At 33.7% G+C, this 25,531-nt stretch overlaps 1 protein-coding gene across 2 annotated transcripts in view; it reads right to left on the bottom strand.

Annotated features, from left to right (window-relative positions):
* TNPO3 (transportin 3) overlaps positions 1 to 25,531 on the bottom strand; it is a 111,771-nt gene that overhangs the window by 73,684 nt on the left and 12,556 nt on the right. For both annotated transcript variants that reach the window (XM_074267964.1, XM_074267965.1), the window contains exon 2: positions 16,149 to 16,349. In XM_074267964.1, the coding sequence (XP_074124065.1) occupies positions 16,149 to 16,349 (201 nt within the window). The remainder of the gene's footprint in view (positions 1 to 16,148; positions 16,350 to 25,531) is intronic.

The following is a 25,531-nucleotide window of genomic DNA, read 5'->3' as shown; positions in this document are numbered from 1 at the left end:
CAGACTGTGAAGTAGGCAGACTATGAAAAGGACAATAAAGACTTTTAGACTCTATTCCTGACCATCCTCGTGGTGACTATCATATTGAGACCAAGGCCCTTCCGGAGGAACTCCAGAAAGCTAGCCCAGACATTATATTTTGGTGCCCAACGTAGGGCACTGAAAGAAGCACACGACATTTTGAGGCTCTGGATGTAAGGACCTATACTCAGCAGTTCGACTGACGGGATCATTAAACTCAGTGGAGAAGTCCCTGTGACCTGGAAATAGGGTGAGTATAAAAGTAGACAAACAGGAAACTTTGGTAAGGGCTAAACTAGTCACTTTCATTTTCTTCTCAGCTGAAATGGGGCAAATATTAAGAAAAGAACCTTCCCAACCGAAGGGGAATGTGTAGAATGCTTAGTCAGGTTATTAAAGAAACAAGGTTTCTTGGTAACTTGGAAGCAGATCATTGGACTCTTAAATATATTAAGAAAAATTAAGAGCCAGATATGTGGAAACTAGGGGGAGAGCAACTAATTGAATAGTATAATGCTAAGGGCCTAATTCAATTCCTGAGGAAACATTCTATATATACAACGTAATACAATTGGCTTTAAGAAATTCCACAAGCTTTAAAATAAGGGAAAACTTTAATGTGGACAGCCAGACAAGGAAGTGTGAGGAGAAAGAGGAGAGGGATGATACTGAAAAAGCAGCTAAAAATGCATGAAGAATTGGACAAGAGAGGAGTTAAGTATAGTGCTGATGAACTTAGGGGGTGTGGTGCTTCTCACTTTCACCTACACCAGAGCAGGCACCTGTAGGGCATTCCTCATCTCCAGATACTCCCTCAATTTCACCTTTTTGGGTGAAGGGAGGAGTGGGAGTGGCAGTGACACCATCAGCACCACCCATGCAGCAGCTTTGTCTACCCACTATGACACAAAGAGATGGAGAAGACCCTTGAAACAAAGGAAAAGACCCAAGAAACATCAGATGGTTCTATTTCTGACTACATGTCCCACTGAAAAAGCATGGCTGTTAACCCAATGTGTATGGCAACTGACTAATAAACACCAAAAATTGTTAATGAGACTGCTGAAGGACTTCAAAATCTACAAGAATCAATGGATTCCCTGACACATAATAAGACTGTTGCAAGACTTCAAAACCTGTAGGAACCACTGCATTCCCAGACACATGAAGCAATGGACAATAGATTGGTTTTAGACTCTCTCTTGGCTGCTGAAGGAGGTGTATGTATAATTGGGGTTTTTTTTGTTTTTGTTTTTTTTTAATTAATTATAGCTTTTTATTTACAAGATCTATGCATGGGTAATTTTATAGCACTGACAATCGCCAAACCTTTTGTTCCAATTTTTCCCCTCCTTCCCTCCACCCCTCTCCACCAATATATGTTACATATGTTAAAGTATAAATTAAATACAATATATGTATACATATCCATACAGTTGTTTTGCTGTACAAAAAGAATCAGACTTTGAAATAATGTACAATTAGCCAGTGAAGGAAATCAAAAATGCAGGCGGACAAAAATAGGGATATTGGGAATTCTATGTAATGGTTCATAGAGGGACTGGGAATTCTATGTAGTAGTTCATAGTCATCTCCCAGAGTTCTTTCGCTGGGTGTAGCTGGTTCAGTTCATTACTGCTCTATTGGAATTGATTTGGTTCATCTCATTGTTGAAGAGGGCCACGTCCATCAGAATTGATCATCATATAATATTGTTGTTGCCGTGTACAATGATCTCCTGGTTTTGCTCATTTCACTCAGCATCAGTTCATGTAAGTCTCTCCAGATCTTTCTGAAATCATACTGCTGGTCATTTCTTACAGAACAATAATATTCCATAATATTCATATACCACAATTTATTCAGCCAGTCTCCAATTGATGGGCACCCATTCAGTTTCCAGTTTCTGGCCACTACAAAGAGGGCTGCCACAAACATAATTGCACAGTGTATGTGTAATTGTTATTTATATACCCTCCTTCTAGGACTTTTGAACATGTATAATTCCTCATGTTGATTCATGTTGTTTGTTATATCACTACTAGCCTGTTTTATATTACTATATGCTTGTGTAATACCTCCCATGCTGTTGGATTTATGTATACCTGTTTCAATTTCAGCACAGAGGAAACTCACTAACAATATCTGGTTTGACTCCCCACTTCCCTTTGGAGTTTTCATTTCCCTTCCTGAGAAGTCAGGGAGGGCGTGACCACCTGTTGTCTAAAATAAAAGAAAGTGTGAGATGTAGAAGGCTGGAACTCTGGAGAAGTATACAAGTATACAAGGATACTTACAAGGTATTAACTCAGTGGAACTGATGAGATAATGATTCTCTAGTTCACATATATCAAGTATGATGTAATGATATAATCACTCTAGTTGGCATATACTCAGTATATTGTAATGATGCAATTGTAATAGGGTACTTAAGGGCTGAGAGAGTCAGACAGATTGTGAAGGAGACAGTAGACTTTTAGACTCTATTCCTGACCATCCTCATGGTGGCTCTCCTACTGAGACCAAGGCCCTTCCCAAAGACTTCCAGAAAGTTAGACTGAACATTACATATGTAATCAATGACTTCAAGCACTATAAGATAGCATCTTGTCATACTTGCAGACGACACAATCTGGAGGTGATAACTAACATATGTGATGACAGAATCTTGAAAACCTTGAACAATGAGTGGAACAGAAGTTTTAACATGAACAAATACAGAGTGTTAAAGTGAGTTCAAAATGATTAATTTCGCAAATTAAGACAATTCTGAGATACCACTACACACCTGTCAGATTGGCTAGAATGACAGGGAAAGATAGTGCAGAATGTTGGAGGAGATGTGGGAAAACTGGGACACTGATACATTGTTCGTGGAATTGTGAATACATCCAGCCATTCTGGAGAATGATTTGGAACTATGCTCAAAAAGTTATCAAACTGTGCATATCCTTAGATCCAGTAGTGCTACTACTGGGCTTATATCCCAAAGAGATTTTAAAGAAGGGAGAGGGACTTGTATGTACAAGAATGTTTGTGGCAGCCCTCTTTGTAATGGCCAGAAACTGGAAACTGAGTGGATGCCCATCAATTGGAAAATGGCTGAATTGTGGTATATTAATGTTATGGAATATTATTGTTCTGTATGAAATGACCAGCAAGATGATTTCAGAAAGGCCTGGAGAGACTTACATGAACTGATGCTGAGTGAAATGAGCAGGGCCAGGAGATTATATACTTCAACAATACTGTATGAGGATGTATTCTGATGGAAATGGATATCTTTGACAACGAGAAGATCTAATTCAGTTCCAATTGATCAATGATGGACAGAATGAGCTACACCCAGAGAAGGAACATTGGGAAATGTGTGTGAACTGTTTGGATTTTTTTTTTTCTTCCCAGGCTATTTTTACCTTCTGTATCCAATTCTTCTTGTGCAACAAGACAATTGTTCAGTTCTGCACAAATATATTGTATCTAGGATGTACTATAACATTTAACAAGTATAAGACTGCTTGCCATCTAGGAGAGGGGCTGGAAGGAGGGAAGGGAAAAGTCGGAACAAAAGTGAGTGCAAGGGATAATGTTGTAAAAAATTACTCATGCATATGTTCTGTACAATAAAAAGTTATAATAATAAAAAAAGAATACAAGTCATTTCCCAATTGATAAATGATCAAAGAATATGAACAATTAATTTTCTGATGAGGAAAGCAAAACAACTTGTAGTCATTTGAAAATTTGTAGTCATATTATTGATTGGAGAAATGCAAATTAGAACAACGTTGAGATACTATTTTGCACTTACCAGACTGGCTAAAATTATTGAAAGGGAAACAGACTGATGTTGGAGGGGATATGGAAACCCTGGGACATTAATTCATTGACGATGGAACTTTAAACTGATACAACCATTCTGGAGAACAATCTGGACTCTCCCCAGTGAGTTATTAAACTACCTATATATTCCTCTATCCAGAAATAGTACTACTACATTTTCAAAGACGGTTACAGAAAAAGGAAAAAACCCTCTATTTTCTAAAATATTTTTAGCAGTTCTCTTTGTGGTATCAAAGAACTGGTAATTAAAGGGATGCCCATCAACTGGGGAATGACTAAACTTGTCACGATGGAATACTACCATGATATGAAAAATGATGAGCTTAATGATCTTAGAAAAACATGAATAAACTTGCATGAAATAACGAAGAGCAAAATGCTCAGAACCAAGAGAATGTTGTAGATAGTAACAACAATATTGTTTTAAAAACAACTTTGATTATCTAAGAAGCAATTTTGAGTATTATAAATACCCAAATTAACTACAAAGTTCCTGGGAATAAAGATGCTATCTACATTCAGAGAAATAACTGATAACCCGAAGTAAGTACAGAATGATTTTACAAATATATACATATTTGTTTCTAATGGTAGACATGGGGGAAGAAAGAAGAAAGAAAAAAAAAAACAAAGTTGCATGATAACTGATATATTTAAAAGGAATAGCAAGTTTTACATAATAGATTTGCAGTTTCATGTGTAATCAATCTTAAAAAAAAAAAAAAAATGCTCCACTCCATTATGGAAATGCTTATGTTGTTTCATAAAAATAAAATTTTAAAAAAATTTTTTTAAAAAAAGAAGGAATTGACAGGTACAGATCCTATTTCTTCTCTTATCCCCATGCCTTGGAGACAGTGTAGTAAATGGAAAAAAAAAAAAAAAATCACTGGTTCTGAAAATTGGAACACTTCAATTTGAATCCTGGCTCAGCCATCTAAACAATTCCAATGGTTTTGGGCCAATCATTTTATTTTGCTGTCCCTCATTTTCCTCATTTGTAATACGAGGATATAGAAGAAGTCAGAAGAGGATATAGAGAAGTCAGTAGACTTCTAAATTCTCATTCCTGTCTAAATTTATCTATGACCCTAAATTTGTAAAGATTTCAGACTTTCTATTCCCATATCAACTCCCATCAAAAGTGTTTTAGAATGGAAGCAAGCATGTAGAGAGAGAAAAAGATGCATCAACTCTCTGGTATTTTGTCTTTACCTTTCTTAAAACAGGCTATGTCTGCTCCAGTCATGCCTTCTCTTCCTACCTGCATTATTTTGTTTTTTGGAACTGTCCATAGCTCACACCAACCTCACTAACTGGCAGCCTCTTGCCTATGACAATAGAGGTGGGAAAGCCATCAGAAGGAGAGTAGTTCTTTTGTATGGTAAAGTATTCACACACCAAAACAAGCAGGGACCAGAGCCTAATAAAACTTGGACACTTTGGGAGACTGACTCATCAATCCCCTTCCTTTTTAAATATGATCTGAAGCTTACCTTCACTAGTTGAGTTGCAAACATATCCTTTTCTCCAACTTTCAGTACTATCATCATCTCTAGCCTTTATTTGTCATACAAGGCCTGTTGCTATTAGTATTTACTGGTTAGTACACTTATATAAAAGCACTTAAGTCCCCCGAAAAAAAGCAACTATAACTGACTAGATTATCTTTTTATAAATAGTATTTTTCCAAAAACATGCAAAAATAGTTTTCAACACTGACTTTGTGTTCCAAATTTTTCTTTCTCTTTCTCCCCTTCCCAAGATAACAAGCAATAGGATTTCTTTTTAAATGTGTTAATATATTATGATCAAAGAAGGCAGTAAAAAAAAAAAAAAAGAAGAAACCATGTGATCTAAGTATGATAGAACTGGCATTTCTTAGCAATTCAGTGATTCAAGGCAATTCCAATAAACTTTGAATGAAAAATATCATCTGTATACAGAGTACCATGAAGACTATGGAAATATATATTAAAAAAAAAAAAAACATGTATAACTTAAAATAAAAAATCATAACCATAATGTGAATCAGTGCTAGAATAAAGAAAATCTCTCTACTAGATGAATATCTTAAAGCTATTTCCACTGAAAACTAAGTTTTTAAGGGTTTGAATGGCTAAATTATAGAAAATACTTATGTGCCCCCATTTTACAGATGAGAAAGCCTAAATAAACAGGACTTAAGTAACTTACTCAGAGTCATACAATTAGGAAGTGTCTGAGACCATATTTGAACTTACTGACCAGTGATAAGCCTAGTGCTCTATCACTTCACCACCTAAATGCCCAAATTACAACATGAAGTTGGACAGGAAGCCCAATCAGTTAATTCATCAATATATGACTATTCCAAAAAGGTTATCTATCTTCACATGGTTTATTACTGTAATTCATTTCCTCCATGCTCTCAAAATGATATTAAGTGGTATTAGAGATAGTCACAGGACCATGCAGAAGTGATCAACTGTTCATTTGTGCCCTTCCAGTACAACTTAGCTTTAGCTACACAATATTAGTTATTTCTCTCTCACTACCTGGATTACTCACTAAATTAAATATTGCGAATGCTTGCTGAATCATTAAGACAGGCAACTTAAGTTTCTTCAACAACAACAACAAAAAAAAATCCTAAAAATCATATCAAAATCAAATAATGGAAATGTTTATTATATATAGTATTTAAACTCAGAATAAAAGTTTATATAATTCTAATATACGGTGAAAAAATATTGTAAAATATTTAAAATAACTATGTGGACTATGAAAATGCATATTAAATGTTCAGTGAATAAAGCAGATCTCTAAAACATAATGGTCCATTTTTAGTACTCTCCATTATTAGTGATACATCTAATATATTATACTGAAGAAATAAAGGGCAAACAAATTCTCATATGCTGTATCTTCTAATTACTTCTCTATTCAAATATACTTATTTCTCATGTCTCAACTTAGTACCTCCATTTGGGCTAATACTATAACTGTCTCAATTACAAATTTGGTACTACTGAAAGTTACAAATTGTAAATCCCAAATGTCTCCTCAATAGGGAAGCAGCTAGGCAACATCTGTTTAAAATACAACATAACTATTTTATAAAAATATGTGTACTGTGAAAAAATGTCAAGAAAATCACAAATAGCAGAACTAAACATTTTTGTATATATAGGTTTTTTCTTTTTTCTTTGATCTCTTTGGGGAATAGAACTAGTGGTGATATTGCTGTGTCAAAGAGTACACACAGTTTTGTTTTCCTTTGGGCATAATTACAAATTATTCTCCAGAATAGTTGGACCAATTCACTACTTCATAAACCATCAATGTACATTGTTTCCTCATTGCTTCTAGCATTTGTCATTTATGATAGGGATCTCAAAAGTATTTTAATTTGCCTTTCCCTAATCAATAATGATTTGGAGCATTTCTTCATATAACTCTACATAGCTTTGAGTTCTACTGAAGGGATGTGGTAAAACTGGGACACTAATTGTTGGTGGACTTATGAAATGATCCAATCATTGCAAGGGCTATCAAACTGTATATACCCTTTGATCCAGCAGACTCACTACTGAGTTTATATCCCAAAGAGATCATAGAAGAGGGAAAAGGACCCACATATGCAAAAACATTTGTAGCAGCTCCTTTCATGATGCAAAGAATTGGAAAATGAGTAGATGTCTATCAATTGGGGAATGGCTGAATAAGTTATGTATATGAAAGAGATGGAATATTATTGTTCCATTAAAAATAATGATAAGCGGGCTGATTTTTAAGAACAGATGTTTGTGAAACAAGCAAAACCAAGAAAAAATATTGAGAGACTTGGTTCTTCTCAGCAGTTCAGTGATGCAAGGCAATCCCAATAAACTTTGGATGGAAAATGCCATACAAATCCAGAGAGAGAGAACTACAGAGACTGAATGTAAATCAACACTTGCTATTTTCATTTTTTTTCCTCTTCTGATGCTTTTTCTCATGGTTTTCCCCTTTTGCTCTGATTTTGCTCTCAAAATACTATTTATTTGGAAATATATAAAAAATGAATGAACATGCAAACAAAAAAAAAAAAAATGTTTTACAGGAGAAAATAAAAAGGAAAAAAGAAATAAGCAGACTGATTTCAGAAAAGCCTGGAAAGACTTTCAAGAACTGATGCTGAGTAAACTGAGCAAAACCAGAAGAACATTACACATTGTAACAGCAATATTATGTGATGATCAACTATGACAGACTTATCTCTTCTCAGCACCACAGTGAGCCAAGACAATTCCAATAGAATTGGTATAGAAAATGTCAGCATCCAGAAAGAACTATGGAGACTGAATGTGGATCAAAACACAGCATTGTCACCTTTTGTTTGTTTGCCTTTTCTGTCATCTATATTTTCCCTTTCTTTGTTACCAAGAATGGCCTTAGGTTTTGGGAGTAGGGAAAGTAAGGGGAAAAAGGAAGATTGAAAAATGTAGGTTGTCTAAAAACAATCAAAAAATCAATAAAAAATATAAAAAGCAAAAAAGTTGCCAACCTCATCCAGAGAGAAAATTACGGAGACTGGAATGTGGATCAAATATTTTCACTTTTTTGGTTTGCCTTTTCTTTCTCATGACTTTCTCCCTTTTGTTCTGGTTTTTCTTGCACAATATGACCAATATGGAAATATGTTTAAAAAGATTATACAGGTATAACCTATATCAGATTGCTTGCTGGTTTGGAAATGGAAAGATTAGAGAGGGGAGAAAAAAAATCTGGAATACAAAATCTTACAAAAATGATTGTTGAAAATTATCTTTACATGTAATTGAAAAAAAAAATACAATTAAGAAAAAAAGAAAACTGCCTGCTCAATCCTTTGATCACTTATCAATTGGAGAATGGCCCTTATTTTTGCAAATCTGACTCATTGAGAAATGATATCTTCTCAGAGAAACTTGCTGAAAATTTTTTTATATCACTTCTTTTTAGCACAATGTAGTCTCACTGATTATCTGTCTTAAGAAGGTCTATTTTTGTTTTTTCTTTGTCTGAAATTATGATTGTGGTGCCAAAGAAATGGAAATTGAGAAGATGCTCATCAATTGAAAAGTGACTGAATGGGGCATGGTATATGAATGTAATGGAATACTACAGTGCTATAAGAAATGAAAGCAAAGAACCTGGAAAGATTTACATGAACTGATCCAAAGTGAAGTGAGCAAAAGCAGGAACATTGTACATAGTTATTATCAATGATACTGTGGTGATGATCAAATGTGACTTAGTTCTTCTCAGAAATATAATGAATGGTTTCATTATGGAAAAAGTTATTCACATGCAGAAAAAAGAACTGATGGAGTCCAAATGCAGATTGAAACATGCTTTTTTCCCACATTTTTTTTACCTTTTAGTAATCCTTTTCTTTTGGCTTCATATTTCTTTAAAAATATGGCTAATGTGGAAATATGTTTTGTATAATTGTACATGCATAACCTATGTTGAATTGCTAACAGTATTAGGGATAAGGATGGTGAGGGAGGAGAGAATTTGGAACTCAAAAAAAATTTTTTTAATGTTAAAAATTATCTCTACATGTGGAAAAATATATATATTCTCCCGCCACCACCACAACCAAGCAACCATATATAATTTATCATGACAATAAAGCATGGACCTTCCTAGAATTATAAAGGACTTTGTTTTTGTGGGACTATATTTGGCAGAAAAGTACATTCAATCAAGTGTTGAGTCTTAAGCAAATGTTGGTGTTCAGACCACCATATTATTTGATAAGAGCTTACCTAAATGACTATTGAAATGCCCAGGATGAAATAACAACCAGGTATTAAGTTTTGCAGGTGAGATAGAATATTAGCCTAATAAAGTCTAAATTGTGTGTGTGTGTGGGGGGGGGGGGGGGGTAAGAACCACAACTAATAAATGCAAAGGAGGAAGATATTAAAAGGAGAGAGGAAGAACCAACAATAGTAACTCAGCCTAAACTGATTTGTGAAACTGAATGGAGTATTTTTCTCCCTTCCACAATTTTTATTTTTAGAGATACTTTTTTTAGTATCAACTGAACTAATGTTCATGAATAATATGAATAAAAATGAAAGATTATGACTTCTTTAAAAATAAGATCTCCCCCCATTCTACTCTTTCCCCAGCATCACTTTCTCACTCCTAATAAAGAGTAGGGGAGGGCAAAGAGATCACAACCTAACTGATTCACACCCATGCCCTCTTGTCTATATAGACTCCATCCAATTACCCTGATGATAAAGTTCTTAAGAGAAGTTACATGTATCATCATTAGGAATATAAACAGTTTAATGAATCGCATATGGTTACTTTTTTTATGTTTCTCTTGAGTCTTTTGCCTGAATATCAAATTTTCTATTCAGCTCTGGTCTTTTCATCAATGCTTGAAAGTCCTCTATTTCATTGCATATCCATTTTTTACCCTTTAACAATTATATTCTTGGCTACAATCCTAGCTCCTTTGCTTTCCAGAATAACATTGTCCAAGCCCTCTGATTTTTTAATGTGAAAACTGCTAAATCTTGTGTGATTTAAGTCTCATTTTGGGATTTCAAGAAATGATTGATGGCCTATTTCAATTTCTATTTTATCCTCTCGATCTAAGAAATCAGAGTAACATTCCTTGATGCTTTCTTTCTTTTTTTGTAGCTCATAATAAGCCTTTATTAGAATTATTGGACTTTTATTTACTTATCTTTTCTAAGATATGCAACTTTTTTCCTTTTTAATTTCTTGAAATGGAAATTTATTGTTTCATGTCTTGAATCCTTCTGATTTGTTATACACATGTATTTTTTTCAAGACATGAAACAATAAATTTCCATTTCAAGAAAGCCTCTATAATAAATATTACACGTTGTGTTCAGAGCTGTCCATCTTTTCTTGGCTTTCTTGTAGGTTTATCTTTCTTCTCTGCTGTGTACTTTTTACTTCATTCTTCTTCTATATATTTACCTAGATACACCAACAACTTATACATACATATCTATATCCCCTTCAGAGAAACAGAACAAACAAGTATAGGATGACCATTCATAAATGTATATGAATCATAAATCCTAGTCTTTCCATATTTTTCCTAAATCAACCAACTTATAATTTCCAACACTAGAACAATATTCCAACTTTATACTGTCTAGTCTAAAATAATATAGTGGCATATAATGTAGTTTCCCTATTTTTTCTTTTTGATTAAATCTATTTTAGCTTTAACTTTGCCTGAGATCAATTATTACTAACCCTGATTTTAAAAAATAAATTCTATTCCTATTCATTTTTGTTGTCTGTATCTCTTATTTCCTATCCCTGCTGATTCCTCTGCTTTATTTCTTCCTGCTACCTTATTATTTAACCTCCCTGTCCCCAAAGATTCCTCCCTTATTCTCTCCTCTCACCCTTTCCTTCCCTCTTCATTCCATTCCCATTAATTTACACAACCTTATCTCATTCCCAGCATCCTACACAACCTTTTACGTTCCTCCACCCCTTTATCCTATTCCTTCCCCCTCTTAATTCTTTACAAATTACTACCAGCTCTCCCCCATCCAATTCCTCTGTGGTCAGTTTTTCCTCTCACACCTAATTTATATAACTTAATTATATAAAGAGTTAATTACTTTTTTTTACCTTTTCCTACAGGGTTTTGCTTTTTACATCATACCCAGCTCTACCCAATCTTTCTTTTTGTACTACCCAATTACTGATGACAATATTAGACATATAGTTTACATTTTCATGTGTAAAACAGTTTATCCTTATTGAGTCCCTAACACTTAGTATTTAATGTTTAACTTAATTCTCTTGGATCTTTTATGTCAAATTTTCTATTAAGTTCAAGTCTTTCTAAAACAAAATCCTTAAAGTCTTGCAATTTATTGAATGTCTTATCTTTTCTTCATTCAGAATTATGTTTGCTTTGCTGGGCATTATATTGTTAGCTACAATCTCAGGGGTTTTTTTTACTTTTCAATATATAGTGTTCCAAAGCCTGTGGTCTTTTAATGTAGTCCCTGCTAGGTTTTATGTGACTGTAATTGTGGATTCACCATATTTGAATTGGGTTTTTTTGTTGGTGGTGATGTTATTCAGAACATATTCTCCTTGAACTTGGGGTTCAGAATTTGGCTATGATGTTCCTGTAGGTTTTCCTTATAGAATCTTTTTCAGGTGGTGATTGGTGAATTTTTTTTTTTTCTATCTCTAATTTTTCCTCTTGTTCTAACACTTCAGGACAATTTTTTAAATTATTTCTTGTATTACTATATAAAGATTCTCTTTTTGATTGTAGTTTTCAGGTAGTCTGATTATTCTTTTTTTCTTTTCTTCATCTGTTCTCCAGATTAGTTGTTTTTCTTATATGTCTTACATTTTCCTCTATTTTTTCATTCTTTATAATGTTTTATTATTTTTAGACTCTTTTAATGGAAATTATTTTTTATTTACATTTTAAATTCTTTATTAATTGTGGATTTTAAATACACATTTCCTTATGAATCATGTTGGGAGAGAAAAATCAGAACAAAAAAAAAAAAAAAAAAAAAAGAAGTGAACATAATATATGTTGATTTACATTCAATATCCATAGTTCTCTTTCTGGATGCAGATGACATTTTCTATCCACAGTTTACTGGGATTGCCTTGGATCACTGAATCATTAAGAAACAAATCTTTCAGTTGATCATCATACAATCTTGCTGTTACTATGTTCTGCTTATTTCTCTCAGTATCAGTTCTTAGATCCTTAAAACCTCACTGGCTTGTCCTTGCTCAATTTTGTTTTTCAAAGAGGCATTTTCTTTCTTGAGATTCTGTATCTCCTTTCCTAGCTAGATGGGTTTCTTTTTTTTTCTCCCATAACCTTGGATTGGGGGGAGGGAGGGGGTTCAATTTTTAAAAGTTTTTCCTCAATCTCTCATTTGATTTTTTAAAATCTTGAGTTCTATGAATTATTTTTTGGACAGGTAACTATTTTATATTACTCTTTACCTAGAGAGGTTTTTTTTTGCTTCAGTATCCCCCTTAAGATGAACCCCAGTAATTTTCTACTAGTTGGGTTCTTTCTCCTTTGCTTGTTCATTTTTTAATTTAGTTATTGTAAATCGTCAGGGTTAATCTCTAATCCCTCTAGTCCTGAGCCTCTGGCCTCAGGTCCTCCTTCAGTTCTCCCCTCTGGCCTGAAACCCAAAGCTAAAAATTCCACCCCCCTATAAGCATCCACAGCCAAAAGGGACCCTATGTCACTGCTTCACCATTCACCAGGCATGTGCTAGTTCCTTCTTGTCTAGGGCCAAGGTCAGCAGCACAGCTGGGTCTGACAACCCTTATCAGCAGCAGTTCCAGTTCCTGAATTTTTGTCAATGTCTGGGAGTTGAAAATTCCTGTATTTGGGGGTGAAGCTACCTCTGAACCCAACTAGCCTCAGAGCTTTCCACCAGCTTATTTCAGGGGAACTAGCCTGTATGTACACTTCATGAACTCAGTCCTAGTATCCATTTTCAGATCTTCTGATTGCCGTAAGAGGTCCACAGTTAAGCACAAACTCTTGTTTTTACAATTTGACATTTGCCCTGAAGCTCTAATTTCTCTTGTTCCTAGAAGATATCTGCAGAGCTTGGAATTTTCAATAATTTCTTGAAATATACCTACATGTACAAAAAATTTGTGTAGTACTTCTCCCAGGGCAAAAAATTGGAAATTGAGAAGATGCCCATCAATTGAGGAATGGCTGAATAAATTGTGGCATGTGATTATAATGGAATATTGTTTTATGGGAAAATTTGAGCAGGATACTTTAGACCCAGAAAGTTCTTCATGAACTCAAGCAAAGTGAAATATACTATATACAAATTAATAGCAATGTTCTGGAATGACCAACTGTATTCTTAGCAGTACAATGAGTCACGACTACTCTGAAGGACTTATGAAAAATCCTATTATATACCTAGAGAAGAAATTGTTGTCTGAAGACAGACTGAAGCACTCTCTTTTAACTTTATTTTTCTCAAGATTTTTTTTTTTAATTAAGATGAGAGATCTATATTTTCTTTCACAACTTTTATGGAAATGTTTTGCATAACTTCACATGTGGTTTCTTAATGGGGACTAGATGTGAGGATAGGGAGAAAATTTGTAACTCAAAAGTTTTAAAAACAAATGTAAAAAGAATAATTTTAAATGTAACCAGTAGTGAGAAATGATTGGGTTTTTTGGTTTCCACAATCATGAAAATTAAATTGGAGAAAGAAAATTTAAATTAAAAAATTTAAACCCACAAGGACATCAATAAGAATGGAAGCTCCTTGGGGGCAGGGATTGGCTTTTGTAATTAGGAATGGAGATTAATTTCTGTAACCTCCAATTAATGGAGAATCAGGGAAGGAACTTGTGCTTATGAATAGGAAATAAAATACTGCCTTTGCAATTTCAAAGTGTGTCTACTAACTTCTTGCAAAAATGTAAAATAAATCCTTCCTGCATTTATCAATGAATCAGTAAAGTTCCTGGTAAGATATTTTCTTTCTTAGACTAAGGGGAAAATATTAATTTTTTTTTAAAATATGATACCTACATTCTTTTTTGTACATAGTTTCCAGGTAGTCCCAACAATTCTTAAATTCTCTCTGATTTATTTTCCGAGTCAGTTGTCTTTTTTCCGTATTACACATTTCCTTCTCTTTAATGTTTCCTGACATTTTGCAGAATCATTAAGCTTCTACTTGCTCAATTCTAATTTTTAAGGAACTATTTTCTTAGGTGAGCTTTTGTAGCTCTTTTTCCATTTAACCAATTCACTTTTTAAAGAGTTCTCCTTTTAATTCTTCCAGGAATTCTTGATGGCCTTGAGTCCAATTAATAATTTTTTTTTGAGGCACTATTTGTAGCTGTTTTCATAATGTTGCTTTCTTCTGAGTTATGTTTTGGTCTTCTAATTTTTATGATCAAGTTCTTGTTATGTTATTTGCTCAGTTTTTCTTAACTTTGAATTTTATATTAAAGTTGGGCTTTGTTCACCTGGGATTAAGGAGGCACTGTTCCCAGCTTTAGGCTTTTTCATGTTGCTGTTTTCAGAGCTAGTTCTAAAAGTCAGCAAGTTATAGCCAATTCTAAATGTCTGCAAATCTTCAGTGTTTCTTTGACCAGGAAGGGCTCCTCTACCCCTGAAGCTACACCTCTTAGACATGAAACTTCTGCCACAAGTACGCTACAGCATTCCTTGGGTCCCAAACTGGCCTTAAGTGCCTTGGAACTACAATCTTGAACTATTGGCAAAAAGAGTCACAAATCAGTGCCAGCTACAACCAGTGCTTGTAAAGGGTCCACTGTAATCAAGAGCTCTCAGCTAAGTGACAGTAAGATCAGACGATTGATCGGAGAGATTATACTGGCTGTTTGTAAACACCTTATTAAATAACTCTAGTCCATCACTTTTTATGTGCATATACTTCATATTAGCCTTCTTTAGTCATGTATGGTCACTGCACTGATCAGAGTTCTGAAGCCTTTCAGAGTTATTTTACTTTAAAATATTGTGGTCATTACATAAATTATTCCCCTGACCCTGATTACCTCCCTCTGCATCAATTAATAAAAGTCTTCACAAATTTCTATTAATTCATCAGTCATTTCCTTCACTGCAATAACACTCCATTATATCCATATCATAATTTGTTAAGCCATTCTCCAAATGACAGATATCCTGTCCATTGCCTTTCTAACTAAGCACTCCTTCCATAAATCTTTACTTTGTAAATGTAAGCACAACCAGTCAGACACTTTCTTATTAAAATTTACAGTTCAGCATCAAATGACTGGCAACTAGCTGGCACAATGGATAGAGTACTAGGCCGAGAGTCAGGAAGACTCATCTTCCTGAATTTAATCTGGCCTTAGACACATTCTGGCTGTGTGACCCTGGATAATTTGTAAAATGAGGTAGAAAAGGAAATGGCAAATTACTCCAGTATCTTTGCCAAACAAAGACCACACAGAGTCATGAACAGTGCACATGACTGAAGCAACTGAATCACAACAAATCAGATAACTGTCCTGCCCCAAATGTTTATTTGTTCAAATGATAGAAAAATTCTTGCTATACTATATTGCTATACCATACCATAGAGCAGTAAGACTGAAAGAAGGTTTCAATGCTACCTTTAGATTTGCTACCAATACTGATTATTTACATTGTTATCATTCATCAGTTTAATAAAAACTTGACAACCCATCTTGTATAAATGTTCTCCTGAATGGAAACAAAGATTTACCTGAGTTACGATGACAGGAGATAAGTCTTTCAAGTTCTGGATATGTGACAACAATGAGTCCCGTAAAGAGGCATGAGAGTCTGTTGGAAGTTCATAGAATGAGGTCTGAATCTTCATCTTCATCGTCTGTGCTGCAAAATAGCACGATTCTACATCCTGCCGGATCTGTAATAATTGATCAGAGATCTCCCATGCATGAACCTAAGAACAGATCAAAAGAAAGATGCTTAAGATCTTTTAAAGATAGCTAAGTATTATCTGAAATAGCAAAACACTCAGGTAAAAACAAAACAGTTATCCATCAACTGGAAAGTGCCTATCTCCAAAATGAGGGTACATGAAAGTAATTGATTAAAAATTTTATTAAAATATTAGAGAATTCAAAAATTAAACTATATAGAGCAGAATGCACAACCAAAAGAACAATATACAAGAAACCAGACTAGTCTTGTCAATCTCAGCTTTCTATTTAATAACCACTAGCATTATATACTACAAAAACTAAACATTTGCTATAAGAGGAAATCTGATATGCCAGACCAATCTTGAGATTCAGTTACTGAAATACCAAAAGAATCTTATAACACTGTCATATACAGCAGGCCCAAGCTATGGACCATGAAGATAACATAACAATATTCTAGCTTACAAGAATCAATAAAATGACAACACCTAACTTTATAGTATCTGCTAAATAACAAATACATCTTAACTATGATACAATCAAACTTAAATTCACCTCCATGAGTTAAGAACCAATTTGGTTAGTGATCTGACTGCCTATATTTTCATTATATTTAGGCTACATTAACAGCTCATTATTGGTAAACTGGTGTTAAGGGTCAGGCATGGGATTCAAACCAGTGGTCAGATTCAGAGTTGGTACAAAACAAGCCACTTAAAGACCAGTAAACAATTTTTTTTAATGGATTTTATTTATCTATAGCATGGAAGGGCTATTCAATACAAAACTGATTCAATCTTTCTCAATCTCAATCTTGCCTCTGCTTTGGCCACAATGGTACTTGATCTGATAGATCTGTTTACAAGGAAATGTGAAGCCAAAAGCTCCTGACTCTCATTCAGATATGTGAATTGGAAAAGAGAAGAGTATTTTAATAGTAAATAATAAAGGAATAATTTTAATACCTTTTTAAGACACAAATAATTTAGCCTGACGGTAGTAAAGCTGCTCCTATGACAACTGTTTACTGAGTAATGAAGTTGTTTTGGATGAAGAAACTCATGAAATTACTTATCTTCCTGAAAAACTGGTGTATGGGCATTAAGAACCATGTCATCAACCTTCATACACTACAGAGCAACTAATCAGTTAGCACACTACATGTGGTGAATTGGCCTTGCTTTCTTGTTTTTGATGGTTACAACAGAGCCTAAAACAATACAGATAAGGTCAGAGTTCCAAGCCTGTGGCAATATTGGTTGCCTTGGTTCAAAAACTAGAATTCATGCTTATTTAACATTATAAGCATTCACTTTATGCAAAGTTAGATACTTATTAATTAATCCACCAGGAAAGATCACCAAGTATTTACCTATAACTTTATGCAAGAAAAAACTGATTCTGGATTATTTTACCCAAGCATCCTACACTCACCTGAGCTAGTCTATACAAATGGCATGTCCCTTTCTCTGAAAAAATATATCTCCATTTATACAGACTCTTGGAAAGTGCTGAAAACAAACTAAGCAATCACTGACTCTTCCTTCACCCAAACATTTATAAGGATTTTAAACACATTCACTCGTTAACATGTAAACAACTAATAAATATCACTTAGGTTATTTTTAAATTTTAATCTGCATAGGTGTCTCCAGGAAGAAAGATGTTAAGAATGAAAAAGCAGAAAAAAGCATATTTTTTTCTGAACACTGACAAGATAGAGATTTGTTTTGACTATTTATTTCTATTTGTTATATGAATTTTATTTCCATTGATATTGTTCAATTTTCAATTGTGTCTATTTAATGTCAGTTAAGTTACAGTCTCTTGAACCTTAGTTTTCCCATTTGGAAAGTGAGAATAATAACAGCACCTACCTCACAAGTTTGTGAAGATCAAATGAATTAAAAAATACAAAACACTATAGAAATACTAGCTATCAACACCAGAATTATCTTCCTCTTATTCTCTTTCTTCCCCATCTCCACACTGAAATCTAAATCAATTCTCTCAAGATACTGTTTGTCCTCCTTCCTCTATGATGCTTCTCCTTCACCATTTTCATTCTACTTGAATCATTTGGTTTCAGCAGGACTCATTCTGCTCTGCATGACCCACTACAGCTAAGGATAGTAACAAGATATTCCATTCTACATATGCTTTTTGCTCCATCATCATATATAATTTCTTTGTTTAAGCCACAAGACATCTAAGAGTGAAACTTTCTCTAGAGACTAACAAATAATCTAATATCTCTATTTCTGGGGGTATGTGAGAAAAAGTCCAAACTTACAAACAGAAAAACTAGTATTTGATCATTGAGGTTATAAAAGGCTTCTTTTATAGCAAATTTTATAAACTTCAATATGGTACAGTAGAAATCACACATGGTAAGGTGACCAGATTAGAGCATTCATCTTAGCTATACAACTAACGAGCTAGATAGCTCCGGCAACTCCCTCAAACCTCTTTCAGGCTTTAATTTCTTTATCTGTAAAATGAGATGAACAAGACTGTATCATTGCTAGGAAAGTTACAGGAGAAAATCAGTATTTAAAGATTATCTACTACTTGACAAAAAGACTAGGGGGTAAGGATGAGAAAATCCAAATGTTATAAACTGCTGCCAATGCCTCCCTTAGGGAAAAAAAGATTTTCTTACAAATTTCAATTTAAGCATAACCTTCATGAATACATTTATTATATTTGCTAAAAGTAGTCGTAGTAATAAGTCATTTCCATTCAAGAAAATAACACCTTTTACAAAAGGCTTCATCTTATTCCAATCTGATTTCCTAGGTCAAGAAGAGGTGCCTTCTGTGCTTTTCTTGGTTCCATTAGCATTAGAATTTAATAATGTAAATATAACAGAAGAGTATATATGCTTATAGAACCACATATACCAACTAAGTTTAGTTATATACTTTAAGAGCATTTATATGTAGTATAATACATATTTCAACCTTCTATACCACTTTGTTTCCTAAACCTGGTGAAAATAAAACATAAAAGCCAACTGTTAGATAAATGACAACATTAGAATGGAACCAGCATACAGAAGTAGGGGAGACTAATAGACTAAAATTTTCTTAACTGGCTACAGGCCATTTCTAGCACTTTTCAAATGTATGCAAATCAGAAGATACTTACAGCGGAGTTGCTATGGAAGAAAGATTAAAATTTGATGGTATTTTTTTAAGTCTAAAAGAAAAAATCAGAAGAAACAAAAAAGAAGAAACATTTTAAAGATATTTTATCCTGCAGACTTCTTGCCAAAGCAACAAGAGGAAGCAGTAGATCTCCTAGTTCCCACATTCCTATTCCAGTAAATCTTTTTAGTTTAACACATACAATTTTACATACATAAACCTGAATGAATAATAACTAAGAAGTACATTGAGAAATTACAGTTAAGTGATTTCATTTTTCCTAGGACTTCCAGAAAGTCAGTCAGAAGACAATAGACAATAAGAAAAGGGGCCAGTCCAGCAAAGCCTCAACTCAACCAAAAGCCTTATACATGTAGCCTACCAAAGCTGGGAGGAAGGTAGGGTAAGGATAGTGGGGAAATGATGGGTAGATTCTCTCTTAGGAAAGCCTTTGCACGGTCAGAAAGTCTCAGGGTGAGTCTTGGAAGCATCTGGGAGTAGCAATGAACAGTGACCCACAAAGTACCATGGTCCTCAAACAGGAAGGATAGACCAAGCCCAAGATCGCTGACATTCAGTCAGTAGACACCAGAAAAGACCCTAAAGAAAACATTTTTACAGCCAGAGGTTCTGATAAAGACCTCATATCCAAAATATACAGAGAATTGACTCAAAATTTATATAATCAAGCCTTCTCCAATTGATAAATGGTCAAAGGATATGAATAGAATTTTCAGATAAAGAAATTTAAACTATTTTCTGTCATATGAAAAGGTGCTCCAAGTCACTATTGATCAAAGAAATGCAAATTAAGACAATTCTGAGACACACCTCTCAAATTGGCTAAGATGACAGGAAAAGATAATGAAGAATGTTGGGGGGAATGTGGGGAAACTGGGACACTGATACATTGTTGGAACTGTGAACGGATCCAACCATTCTGGAGAGCAATCTGGAATTAGGCCATAGAGTTATCAAACTGTGCATACCCTTTGATCCAGCATTGTAACTACTAGGTTTATATCCCAAAGAGATATTAAAGAAGGGAAAGGGACCTGTAAGTGCCAAAATGTTTGTGGCAGCCCTTTTTGTGGTGGCTAGAAACTGGAAAATAAATGGATGCCCATCAATTAGAGAATAGTTGGGTAAGTTGTGGTATATGAATGTTATGGAATATTATTGTTCTGTAAGAAATGATCAGCAAGATGATTTCAGAAAGCCCTGGAGAGACTTACATGAACTGATGCTGAGTGAAATGAGGAGGAGCAGGAGATCATTGTACATGGCAACAACAAGATTATATGATGATCAATTCTGATGGATGAGGCTCTCTTCAACAATGAGATGATTCAAACCAATTCTAATTGTTCAGTATTGAAGAGAATCAGCTAAACCCAAAAGAGAGAACTATGGAAAATGAGTGTAAACCACAACAGAGTATTCTCACTCTTTCTGTTATTGTTTGCTTACATTCTTGTTTTCCTTCCCAGATTTTTTTTCTTTCTTTCTAAATCCAATTTTTCTTGTATAACAAGATAATTGTATAAATATGTATACATATATTGAATTTAACATATACTTTAACATATTTAACATGTATTGGACTACCTGCCATCTAGGGGAGTGGGAGGAGGGAAGGAGGGGAAAAGTTGGAACAGAAAGTTTTTACAAGGGTCAATGTTGAAAAATTACCCATGCATATGTTTTATAAATAAAAAGCTATAATAATAATTGTTTTAAAAAGAAAGAAAAGGCCCTAAAAATTTAGTGCTCTTATCCTCAAATCCAGGGTCAAATATAACACTGAAAGGAATGAGACCACTAAAAATTATAGACTGAAGAATTATGGTGAAAAGTTCAGGAGTATGGTCAAACTGGAAGAGATGAGCAAATATAAAAATACAAAGTTTAAAAAGTTATTGCAAATTTAAAGTTTACCAAAAAGAAGAAACAAGTACAAATAAAAGCAAAGACTCAAAAGGGGAAATAGTTTTTTTCCTCCAAGGACTATAAGACTACTTAAATCTTAAAGGCTTTATAAAGGCAGGTAAAGAAGAATTAAAAGTATCCCTCTGAACAGATAACAAGATGGTCTCCCTAAAAATATCATAAGGAATAAGGAAAGATACTGAGAAAGTAGCTTCCACAAAGCTGCAGGTAACAATCAAAAAAAAATCAATGGCATTTCTCTAATAAAATCTAAGATGAACAACTGAAAGGGAAAATTCCATTCCAAATACCTAAAAAATGCATAAAATGTTTGAGAATCAATCTACCAAAGGATAAGAAATACATGTACATGTATATATAAAGAACAAATAATCGTCATGGCCGAGTTGTGCCAATAAAAAAAACAATACAACCAAAGTTAATTTCTAATTTTAATGATACATCAAAAGGATATTTTACAGAATTCTACAAAATAATTTCATTTTTTAAAAAAAATCTAGCATTTATATAGTGGTTTAAGGTTTGAAAAGCACTTCACATACATGTCAAGTCATTAGATCTTCACAACAGTCCTGTGAGATGAGTGTTCTTATTATCCCATTTTACAAATGAGGAAACAAAGACAGATAATAGTCAAGTGACTTGTCCACCATGGTTACACAGTAAGTGTATGAAGTAGGATTCATTCTCAAGCAGTTGAGATGAAGGGGAAATAGCCCTCCAGACCTCAAACTATCTTGTAAAGCAGCAGAAATCAAAACCATCTATTATTGGTTTAAAAATAGAGAGGTAAAAAGCAAATGATGCCAAAAATAAGAGTCTATTGGGAAAAAAAAAAGTAGAAAGGAACAGAACAAAATTCAAAAAGAAATACAGAAAAGGACAGTTTTGAAATTAACATGTAGAATTACTTGCATTCTTTTTTTTTTTTAAAGCAAGCAGTACAAAATGGAGTATCAGGTTTCATTAAAAAGTCTTAAATCCTGTAGTTTCTACAGTATATACAAAAATGAGTATTGTGTTTAAGTTCAGAATTTTAAGAACATTTTTTCAAAAAAAGTCATTGTTGTCTTTAGGCATAAAAGAAAACAAGCATAAAAACTTCAGCAGGGATTCTTAAACCTTTTTTCTCTGAAGGGCCTCTGTAATGGGATGATGAAGTTTATAATTCCCTTTGAAGAGTAATATTTCAAAACTGAAAAAAACTGCTATGTGTCAGTTAAAAGTTACTAAAAACAAAAGATGTGAAACTTTTTCCCATCCAAGTTCACTCCTGTTCAATGTTAAAAACCCTTGACTTAAAGACATATACTCTATACTAGAGTCATGGACCAGAAGCATCCTTAGCTATAAACATCAATATCGATATCTATCTACATCTGAGAATATTTTCTTTCCATCAAGATGGTAGGTAAGTAAGAAAAATGAAAAAATTTTTTAAAATATAGCTGAAAATATGACCAAGAAGTAGTTTTTCTGCAATAACAGGCTATGGCTCACTACTTGTAAGTGGACCACTGACCATCAATACTGTTCTTCTGAGAAGAAAACATCAAATATCTATCATTGTCATCACTACCAAGGCTAATCTTTCAGATGTAAACATTTTAAATCATCTTACTGATGCTTACTTCAAAAAGAAGTGGCTATGTCGATTTTGACCCCAAATAACAGAAGTATGAGATCACTGAGCAGTTAGAAGGCTAATTCTAAAAACAAAGGAAAAAAAAAAAAACAGAACTCTCAGCTCCTGCCAAAAATCAAAAGGTTCCTCAACTATGTGGTTTATTTAGTATTCTCTCTCCCCAATGGAATTAATGCTCACAAACTAGTGCTTTTAAATACTTCATACTTTTAAATACTTCATAAAGAATTAAATTATGTGCAACAACAACAAAATAAGAGAATCTTTAACCTATAAAAATGTCTAAGAAAATTAAGGAATTGGGGGCAGGGGAGGTTTCCCTGTTAAAAAACTAACTATAAAGACATGTATAACTGATATCAAACCTGCTTACCCTTTTCAAGATGGAGAGAGAACAGAATTTTGAACTCAAATTTTTTTAAATTATTACTAATTCTTTAACATGTAATTGGTAAACATTTCACAAAATAAAAATATATATTTAAAATAAAGACAGAATTTCAAGCATCTGACTCAAGGGTAATTATAACTTTTTTAAAAGTATAGACTATCCACGCCTTTGTTCTATTTAATAAGAGAGGGATTGAGGAGGGTTTTTTTCCTCTTTATGTTACTCTAAGTAAGAATTCATTTGAAAACAAAAATAATCTTTGATAACTACAGTCACAGTCCAAGCATATAATAAATTAATGATATGAATATTAACATACTTACTTTTTTCTATCTTAATATATGTAACAGAATTATATCAGAATTATGACATGTCACATTAATTTTAATTTATCAAACATTGAATAAGTATTTTGTATGTGCAAAGCATTATGCTAGGCAATTGAAATACAAAGTAAAAAAAAAGAGGGAAAAAGTCCTTGCCCTCGGGAATCTTACATTTTTCAGAGGAATAATACTTGTTCAAAGACAAGCAAGCACAACACAAAGCAATATTGCAAAGTGAGGCATATCTCACAACTAGAGATGTTAGTAAAGACTTCCACGAATGCAGTGGCACCTTAATTGAAGATGAAAAAGAGCAGCCACGTTGTGGAGTGTAACAAGGGCTAGAAATAGAGGGCCAAATTCAAAGAACAGCTCATTTTCCTGAAAAAAGACTCTATGAAAGGAAAGAAATAAGAAAAAAAGATATACTGCAGGGAGATTATAGAGCAGGGGTTAACCTGGATACTTAAAAATACATTTTGAGAATTGTATCAACATAATTGGTTTCCTTTTGTAGACTAAACATGAGTAAAGAGTTGAACATACACAGTACACACAGGATTTGTTTAACAAATGCATTAAGTTCAACAGGGAAACACAGGATAGGGGGAAGCTGTGTTATACTGGAGAATAAAACCAGGGAGCAAATTTAAAAACAAAACAACTTTCTGATCCTGAAGAAGGGAAGTGAAATGAGGAGACAGAATTAGAATCTAAATAATTGCTATTAGACATTTTAAAACTTTATTCTGAGATGGGGCCCCACAGGCTTTTAGCCTGCTAAAAGAAATAGATTAGAACACAGTTAACATATATGGGACTGCCTGTCATCTAGGGGAGGGAGTGGAGGGAAGGAGGGGAAAATTCGGAATAGAAGTGAGTACAAGAGATAATGTTGTGAAAAATTGCCCATGCATATGTACTATCAAAAAATTATAATTATAAAATTAAAAAAGAAATAGGTTAGGAATTCTTGTCATGGAAGTTAAACATAAGAGAATCTGAGAGTTGGGAAGGATCTCCATCATCATCCCCTCTAATGCAACATCCAATCTCTAACTGAAGACCTCCAAAGAATCTGAGGAGTTAGTATTTTACTCAAGAAAAACAGGAGAGCATCTTAAACTTCTGAACTGGAGAGCGATAAGACCCATGCCTTGGAAAGATTAATTTTCATAAATGTGAAAGATTAGAGAAAAAATAAAATGAAAGCAGAAAGACCACTACAAAGACTACTATAATAATCCAGGCAATATAAGATCTGAATAACATGTAGAAAGAAAGGACAGATGGCAGCCATGTGGAGGGAGTCAACAAGATTGGCTGTAGGGAGAAAAAGCTTTCGATGTTCTTTTACAAAACTGTTAAATCACAAAATACTTCTCTGATTCAGGATGCATAGGATATTTTCATTACAAAAATTTCTGCACCCATGAAATCAAGAAAGTTTAACAAAAGTGGTTAAAATAATTTAATTTATTGAATTATAGACCTTTTACCCTATATAACTTGACTTTGTATGCACCACTGCATCTAACACAGGACCTCACACATGTTAGCTTCTCAATAAATGTTTGTCAAATGCATGAAAAGTGCCTGACAGGTAGAAAAAAGAAAATCAATAATTCTTTTTTCCCCCCATCCTCATCCTTATTTATTTCAGCAATTCCATTATAGTGGTTCTTAGCATGAGTATAGTGTTGCACAATTTTTATAAGTATAATTACATCTAAATTTT

Source organism: Sminthopsis crassicaudata, chromosome 5 (assembly GCF_048593235.1).
Source record: "Sminthopsis crassicaudata isolate SCR6 chromosome 5, ASM4859323v1, whole genome shotgun sequence".
NCBI lineage: Eukaryota > Metazoa > Chordata > Mammalia > Dasyuromorphia > Dasyuridae > Sminthopsis > Sminthopsis crassicaudata.
This window is presented reverse-complemented; position numbering and strand designations above follow the sequence as displayed.